The sequence below is a fragment of the Eutrigla gurnardus genome (genome assembly GCF_963514095.1).
Source record: "Eutrigla gurnardus genome assembly, chromosome: 1".
Lineage (NCBI taxonomy): Eukaryota > Metazoa > Chordata > Actinopteri > Perciformes > Triglidae > Eutrigla > Eutrigla gurnardus.
Genome location: NC_139915.1, coordinates 6,311,811 through 6,320,570, shown reverse-complemented (window position 1 = coordinate 6,320,570; position 8,760 = coordinate 6,311,811). Strand labels below are relative to the sequence as shown.

Genomic DNA, 8,760 nt, shown 5'->3' with positions numbered 1-8,760 from the left:
GTAAACTGTATCATCAATAATTCCATAGTTTATTTTCTCCAATATTTTTCTTGTCATTATTAGTATCATAACATCCCATTGAGGTACATTACTGCAGGCCTATCACACACACACACACACACACACACACACACACACACACACACACACACACACACACTAAATGAATAGGTAAATGAACACATGTATAAACATATTTCTTCAGTGTCCTGTCCTGCAGTATACAACATATAATCCAATTATTGACTGATATGAGTACCTGTTTTCCCTGCGAAAGGTTTGGATGATGGAGGAGACTGTAGAGCGAGGCACATTAGGCTGCACTTTGCGACCTGCCTCCACCATTGTGAGACGGTGGTTGACAACATGGTCTATAAATGTGGCCCAAATTTCATCCAGGACAACAAGGTGTCTTCGTGCTCCTCGGCCTCTTCCCCCTATTCCACCACCACGCACCCTTACTCCTCTTCCTTCCTCTTCTTCTTCATGGAGCAGGCAGTTGCCCTTGTTCATTTGCTTGGCCAGGTGCCTCCATGTTCAGAAATGGTACTGGTCCTGGTCAACCTTTATATATATATATATATATATATATATATATATATATATATATATATATATATATATTAGGGCTGTCAAAAGATTGATTTTTTTTAATCGCGATTAATCGCATTTTGGCCATAGTTAACTCGCGATTAATCGCAAATTAATCGCATTTTTTTAGCACATTTTTTTTTCTTCTAAATGTACTTTAATGAATTTTTTTCATATTCTTAATACTTTTAACAACATAAGGGCAAATATACTTGATTTATGAAAATGTTTATTTAACACTTCAAATATCCCCTTACCAAAACATGGGATCAAAACAGGGTTATAAGAATATATCACAAACAATTAAAGTGAACATGTCACAGGAGATAGTGTAACAGGACATAAGTACAGTTAGGATATAAGTGCATTGGCTTGCAAGTGATATCTCAGACTGGACGTACTTCTATGGTAGCTCATTTCATACCCACAGTACGCGCAGATGACTTTGGTCTTATCGACTGAACCATCCGGCAGTCTTTTGAAGGTGAATTTGCCGTTCACAAATCGATTTTAAACGCGTGTGGACGCGCCGCTTCCCAGTATTGCACGCTTGGTGGGCTGCCACTAGAGGATGATTGACAGGCGCTCTCCTTCAAACAACATATTTTTGCGAGCGTTCGCGAGCGTTCCCGAGGCGGCGAGTCGAGCCCGGCGCCTCTGATTAGCATAAAGTAGATTCGACTAAAGGTGCGTGTCCACAGGCAGCGGTGTTTCCCCGCGTCCCATTCATTGTCTATGTGAAAAGCTGTGCAATGCATTCTGGTAGCGTCGCGGCGAATGTCGAGAGACGGCGCGCGAGTTGGCCGCTCCTCATTTGCCTAAAGTTGAAGTCGAATCTACTTTATGCTAATCAGAGGCACTGGGCTCGACTCGCCGCCTCGGGAACGCTCGCAAAAATGTGTTGTTTAAAGGAGAGCGCCTGTCAATCATCCTCTAGTGGCAGCCCACCAAGCGTGCAATCCTGGGAAGCGGCGCGTCCACAGGCGTTTAAAATCGCCCCTGTGGACACGCACCTATAGACAATGAATGGGACGCGGGGAAACACCGCTGCCTGTGGACACGCACCTTTATACTTGAGGAGCGGCCAACTCGTGCGCCCAACATAATGAAAAAACATGTGTGTAAATTGTACCTTTTTTCCATTGAAAATACACCGGTGGGTCCTATTCACCAGTAAAATACAACCAGATGTTGGATATGATATCTGGATATGATTATGATTACAGGTATGTAAAAAACAGTCCTAAAATCACTGTTCCCTCTAAGATGTTCTACTTCGCAATTGCACACTGCTCCCCACCTCTTTGCCCAGAAGACAAAAAAAGTTGCACACTCAAATATCCCCGACTTGTTTACTGTTTATTTCTCCCTAATGTGCACTTCTAATTGTGAAATTTATGACCTTAACCTTGGTCTGTAGTGCAACTACAATTTAAGTTTTTGCTTGAGAATTATTATTACTGTTCATATCAAGAATGCGTCTGTGCCAAGAGTTGATGACACCAACTTGATGTTAGTTTTTTTTTTTCATATTGTTCATATGGCAATAAATGCAAAATCTATTTTGCCAAAACAATATTGTACTTTGTAATCATTAACTGTAACCATCTTCAGTCACACCACGTTGAAGCTCACGGTGAGGGCGACGTCTTCACTGTCCTGGCACTAGTCTAAAGGGGAAAGGAAAACAAGACACACATAAGCAAGGATCTACAATGGGACTGACAGCACTCACTTGCAGTGATAACACATGGCACGTTTTCCACTGATAAATCAAGAGAAGAAAAACAGTAAACCACTCACACAAGTATACCATAACACTGCCATCGATAGTATCAATGGTAATGTTTTTTTTCCCATTTTGTTTTACAGACGTGCAGACAGCGTGCCAAATGAACATTCTAGGGTGTGTGGCTGCCATTTTCCACATGGCAAAGAAAAGGGCCCATGTCTTTTTAAGTGGTCGAAGACTACCCCTACCCGCCCAACCCAACCATCAAATGAGTCCCCTGACCCTGACCACATTGATCACATCGACCACACATACTGCAAGGTGAAAGGGAATGAGATCTACCCAGGACCCAATGGAGGAGAGACGGAGGAGGCTGAGGGCACCGTTGTTTGCCAGGACTCTAGTCTAGTCTGTCAAAACAGAGACATCTACTCTCCTGAAGGTCGGAGTGATGAAGTCATCAGGATGGAGACTGGCCTTCCAGATAAGGCGATGTTTAGAAAGGTGGTGGGGCTGGTGCAGCGCTTTGAGGGCTCCATCGTCTATGCAGCTGGATGGAAGGTTGAAGGACTGACGATGGAGTCTCAGGTGTTCATGGCGCTCATGAAGGTTCGCCAGAACTACACCAACCTGCACTTGGCCCAGCTGTTTTCCTGCAGCACTGCAACAGTAGCAAATGTAGTTAAGACAATCATTCATTTGCTGCATAAGCTACTGTTCAGGAACATGATGGCAGCTGTGCCCAGTCGACACAAGAACAGGGAGAGCATGCCTGCATCCTTTGTGCCCTCTGCCAGCAACTGCAGGATCATCATCGACTGCACCGACATCCAGGTGGCTGCTCCAAAGGAGATGGACAAGGCCAAGATGATGTATTCGACCTACAGAGGGATGTACTCTTTTAAAGTGCTGATTGGTGTCGCTCCTAACGGCGTGATCACCTTCTGTAGCTCCTTGTTCCCAGGCTCTGTGTCTGACAAGGCCATCACCATCCAGTCAGGTCTGCTTGACCACCTGGAGGCTGGAGACATGGTGATAGCAGACAAGGGATTTTTAATATCTGACATTGTACCAGAAGGTGTGTCTGTGAACATTCCGCCTTTCCTGAATAACGGGAAGTTCACGGAGAGCGAGGTGCGGGCAACGCGAGAAGTGGCGCGTAACCGCATCCACGTCGAAAGGGCGAATGCGCGCATCAAGGACTTCAAAATCCTTCAGGTCATCCCCTCCCACCTCAGGAGTTCCGCTGACGTGCTGGTGCAGCTGTGCTGTGCACTAGTTAATCTTCAACAGCCACTGATCAGAGAAATAAGCACCACTCTTTCTGTCAACTAATTGGTGGCATTCCTCTTCACTGTCCTGGCATGAATCTAAAAGGGAAAGGAAAACAAGTAAAACTGGTAACCAATTAGTTGACAAAAAGAGTGGTGCTTATTTCTCTGATCAAAATCAAATCAATATCACTGAACCGTGTATGAAAGGTTGTAGGGCTTTTAATTTAAAACTTTTTCTACTTTTTCCTACATGGCAGGTCTCATAAGCAACAAGTAACCATGGGGGGGAGGGTACAAGAGAGATAGAGAGAGAAAAGAGAGTGAATGGTATATCAGGGATGCAAACGGGTCAGAACCAAAAAAGAGAGGAATTGTCTGGGGGGGGGTAATTATCAACAAATAATTACATTACTATATCACGGAAAAGTCAATTTCCAGTGCATATTGTACATAGTTTTCAGAAAGCCAACATTTCTATATTAAAAATGCTTTAAGAAATGTTTTATTTTGCAATATTTCAATTTTGGAGATACTGAATTTTAAGTCTTCACTGAATGTTAGTCATAATTATTACTATTAAAATAAACTGAATAAATAAAGACATGGGATGTGTAATGGACATATATAATGTGTTAGTTTCACTTTACGTACGTAGGGAACCGTGCATGTCCACAGCTCCACGGACATGTTCTGCAGTTCTTGGAGGCCACGTTCTGGTAGTGGTCTCTGATCTGGTCCACCTCCACGTTCACCTGGCCGCTCATCTGTGCCCACAGAGCCTGCAGGGGGTGAGAGAGGGTTGGGGGGGGGGGGTTACACACCTGTCTCTGTAAATAAGTTTGACTGATTAAATGAATTGACCTTGGTACCTTTTTGTTGCTCCTTTAGTTTGTATTAGGATCATTGGCTTCCCTGCTAACAGGTACTGACAGGAGACGCGACAGGAACGCTGATCCATTGTCTCCCAAAATGATTGGAACACGAACAAAAGAACACTCTATTGAACAAAAGAACTATTTACATACTATATACAGATTCAGTCCTCTCTACTGATCAACACTGGGAGAATGTGCTGCCGGTAGAAATCCTCAAGAATGAGGAGGTTTTGTCCCCACGCAGGGTCTTTGGGGATGGGGATGACTGCTGCCTCCTTGGTGGTCCACACCACAAAATAGCACAGGTCCCGATCCGTTAGGTGGAGCTGACCTTGGACCTGGTGCCAGTACGCATGGGTCTCCTTGAGTCGAAAACCCTGCCCCTCCACACACAAACAAAAAGATGCTGACTGGACAGCCTCAGTGATGGTGGAGTTCCGTTGGCTGTAGGGGCACTTCACCTCGAGCAGGGCAGATGAACTGACAAAGCCATCAGGTGACGCTCCCAGGATGCCCGATTTGCTCACACAGAGTCCACAATCACGCACCTCCACCTGACAAGCCTGTTCAAACGCTTTCACCCCCTCTCGCTCATTCATCACCCCCCAGTTCACAGCAAGCACTCCATCCAGATTCTGTCCTCCAAGCAGCCTCTTCATGAGGGATGGAGAGGGAGAAGCAGACCGCCGTGAGAGGACAGCTCCAAAGTTACTTGCTGTAAGCCTTCCCTGCCTGTGCCGCTGCCACTGAGGATTTCTCCTCTGCCCCACAGTGGTTGTTTGGATGCTTTGACGTTGAGCCTCCGTCAGTTCCAGTTCAGCCAGGACTCTCTCCAGCCCCTGACACTTGAACTGCCTCACCAGCTCAGGCACAGTTAGAACACCCTGATGCTGGAGCTCTGGCTCTGGTGAAAGCAGCCACGCCATCCCACACTGTGTGTCCTGAAGCTCAGATTTAAACCAGGCCACATCCTCCGAGCAGACCTCTCTGGCCAGAGGGTTGTAGGTCTCCTCCACCTGGGGATACAGCTCTGACACTGGCAGTGTCACTTTCGCAGTAGAGCTTTTTCTCCACCGACACTGGACATCAGTAACACTGAGCTCGCGCATTGCAAAAATTGCAATGGCTGCTGAATGGCTGCATTTGAAGTCCCCCACTGGGCACTTACAGGAAGTCTTCAAAATGCTGCCATCGTCCCCCAAGGAGATCTGTCAAAACAACAGGAGGGAGACTATTAATTCTGTGATCATGGTTGACTATGTGGATAATGCAGTGTGATTTTAAATTTTACACACACACACACACACACACACAGTATTTAAAACCACAGGTATAGTATATGCTATTCTGTATATGCTGTATATTCCCCAGTATATGCCTGACAGATCTCAGTCTACCTGCCTGACAGATCTCAGTCTACCTGCCTGACAGATCTCCCTATATATTATATATATATAGAGAGATCTAGATAGAGATCTAGATAGATAGATAGGTAGATAGGTAGATAGATAGATAGACTGAGGTGGATGAGACCTATTACCCTTTAGCCAGAGAGGTCTGCTTGGAGGATGTGGCCTGGTTCAAGTCAGAGCTCGAGGATACACAGTGCGGGATGCTGTCACCAGATATATGCAGCAAGAAAGTGAAGTGAAATTCACTCCAGCGGTATATTTTTCCGATCGATCAGCTGTGTTTACAGTTTCAGGTGTAATAGTTATGATGGTTAGACAGATGAATTAGTCCTCTAACACCACATCCTAAAGTATCGGGAGTCACTGTATTTATTTATTGATTGATTGATTGATTGATTGATTGATTGATTGATTGATTGATTGATTGATTGATTGATTGATTGATTGATTGATTGATTGATTGTAGGTACGTACCGGTAGCTGTAATTTCGTCACTCTGCACAATGAGCATGTCAGATCGATCTAGTACGAGTTCACAAGTCGGAGGGAAAAAAAGGCGGACACTGTTGCTAACGTAGTTAGCTAGTGGAGTTATAATACTCACCGATGCCTTGTAGCGCCGCTCCCTTTGACTGGCGTGAACAAGGCCAACCATCTCCCCATCGGCGAAGTTGAGGCTCTCCACATGACCCGACTTATAGTGGTTCTCCCCCCTTTCGATACTTTTATTCTGCCCTTGGAAAAAAGCGGTGAAGTGGAGCAGAGAAACAGCCATCTCGGCGGACTTCGGACTCGGCGGGTGGTGACGTATATCATTCGCGACGAGAACAGCGAGGAGCTGTAGTTCACAAAGCGGCTCACACAAAACCTAACTTTATCAAAACTCTTCGCGCTTAATTGTCGTCTTCTTTGCGTGAAAAATTTTCTTTAAATATCACAAAGAACATATGTGAAATCCATGGCACAATTCAAACGGGACCAGAAAATAATTTGTATCTACCCATTGAATCGCATTGATATTTTTTTGCTTTTGAGGACCCATGTCCCGGAAATGGAGGGGCGGGACTTCACCACTCTATATGTGTGTGACTAAGATCAATAAACATTCCCCCTCCCTCTGTGTCTGCTCCTAAAGAGAATGTTATGCAAAGCCTGGCTTTCGTGCCTCGGTGCCCTCCTGTCCTCTCTCTCTCCCTCTCCCTCTCTCTCTCTGTCTCTCCCTCTCTCACTCCTGCTCAGCACAGGAAACCCCCCTCCCCAACAGGAAGCCATGTTGTCCCAGTGTGCTCGGAAGGCAAAAGCGATATCAATTGTGGAGGCAATGTTTACCTTTTGAGTTTTTTATTTTAATCTCCAGCTCTCAGGATGGTGGCCAGGGAGCTAATGCCCCAAATTGCATGGGGCCAAAGTGCTGAGTGGCTTGGGCAGGGCTGGTCCTTTCACACGCAATGCCATGCTCCCAAGAAGCCCCCCGGCCACAAAGAGGGGAAAGCAGGGTGGGCCGTTGCTTATACAAGATTGCGGATTCCAGAAATGGTTTCTGAATATCTGCTATGTATCTTTCTGGGAGAGTAGGATGGGAATTTAGAAACTTCTTTTGTGAATGATGCAGAGTCGAATTCCAATCAGACCCCAACAGATCTCATTAAAAGGGCATTTTGGAAGAGGACCTCCAGACCGTTACTGGAAAACCATTCCCATAACCACCATGCTACTTCTGTATATGGAGTGAATTTACTTACAGCTTACTTTTTCCCCCATGTGTTGGCTTAAGTTTTGCTGTGCATTCATTTTTTATTAAATTCACACTGAGAGCTTCCCAGTATGATTAAAGGAGTCATCACCTGGTTTTATACGTATCCAGCCCCCCTTGGATCGCTTTGGATCAATTCGTAAAACTTATTAGAAAAAAAAAAAAAAATTTTAATCAAACATTGAGCTTGTTCTGACCCTTTTTCGTACCGCGATTTTATCACGCGAGATTACGCGCGAGGTTTTGACTGGTCCGGATGTGCATTGTATAATATGTAATGAGGCGCGCGTTGATTCGCCGCAGGAAGGACAGAGCCGGGGGGGGGCTTGCCTGCATGCAGACTCCAAAACATAATGGCGGCGCTTCGGCGATTTCAGGTAGCGGACGGGGCGGGGTTGGGTGGTGAAAGAGGGGTGGGCTTATGCAAGTAGCCGCCACGGTGACGTCACCGAAGGCGCAGAATCAAAATCTCGTGCTTTAGGAATGCACACCCTTGTGTGCTATTCCTGTTCGGAAAAAGAGCAGAAGCGAAAAAACGGCGCCACTTTCAAACTCCAGCCTTTCAGGCAAGTTTCAACTGAGGTCAAACACAGATATGCATGTTTTAACAAGAGAAATTGCGATTTCCAGGTGATGACTCCTTTAAGGACTTCCACTGTTAACCACACAGCAACTCCTGTGTGTTCCAGTGTGTTACGTGCTCGCAGGCACATCAGCTGTAGTTACTGAGGCAGCGAACGTTACAGATTCAGATTTTCCCAGCTGGTTCAGGCATTCAAACTGGCAACAAGCACACTTCTTCTGATAACTTTGACGGTAACATAACAGGATTATTCAGGACAAACAGTTTACATATTTCATGTCCCATCCCTGGAACTGCTGTGAAAAAAGGTAAACAGACCGTCATTGACATTGAATATCAAATGTTTAAGGACCGTTTAGGAGATCCCTCACTAATTTCACCAAAGCCCATATTTCAGTTTTGAAATATCCCTGGACCTGTACTAATTTGTGGTGGCGAGTTTGTCTAAACTGAAATCCAGTTCACCGTCTGTCTCCCTACTTGTTATTCATTAGCCTGTTTGACTTGGAGGTCTGCCCAGCTCATTCAGAATTTTGATTC

The 8,760-nt window shown here is 45.4% G+C and overlaps 1 protein-coding gene across 3 annotated transcripts; it reads right to left on the bottom strand.

Moving 5' to 3' along the window:
- Positions 1-1,716: 1,716 nt before the first annotated feature.
- Positions 1,717-6,959, bottom strand: LOC311011265 (uncharacterized protein). Of its 3 annotated transcripts, none has more exons than XM_084006107.1 (4): positions 6,489-6,959; positions 4,467-5,680; positions 4,249-4,376; positions 1,717-2,261 (listed from the first exon to the last, which is right to left on the bottom strand). In XM_084006107.1, exons 1-2 carry the CDS (start codon positions 6,657-6,659, stop codon positions 4,634-4,636), a joined length of 1,218 nt encoding a protein of 405 aa, XP_083862233.1. In that variant the 5' UTR covers positions 6,660-6,959; the 3' UTR covers positions 1,717-2,261; positions 4,249-4,376; positions 4,467-4,633. The 3 variants fall into 3 exon arrangements, with proteins under 3 accessions (XP_083862233.1, XP_083862232.1, XP_083862231.1); XM_084006106.1 differs by lacking the exon at positions 1,717-2,261 and adding an exon at positions 3,211-3,344; XM_084006105.1 differs by lacking the exon at positions 1,717-2,261 and adding an exon at positions 3,553-3,693.
- Positions 6,960-8,760: the final 1,801 nt, after the last annotated feature.

Excerpts from the sequence above, each read along its gene's own strand:
- LOC311011265 (XM_084006107.1), bottom strand. The coding sequence starts at position 6,659 with ATGGCTGTTTCTCTGCTCCACTTCACCGCTTTTTTCCAAGGGCAGAAT. Across the intron at positions 5,681-6,488 it reads AGCGGCGCTACAAGGCATCG|ATCTCCTTGGGGGACGATGG; the intron begins GTGAGTATTATA and ends TTGTTTTGACAG.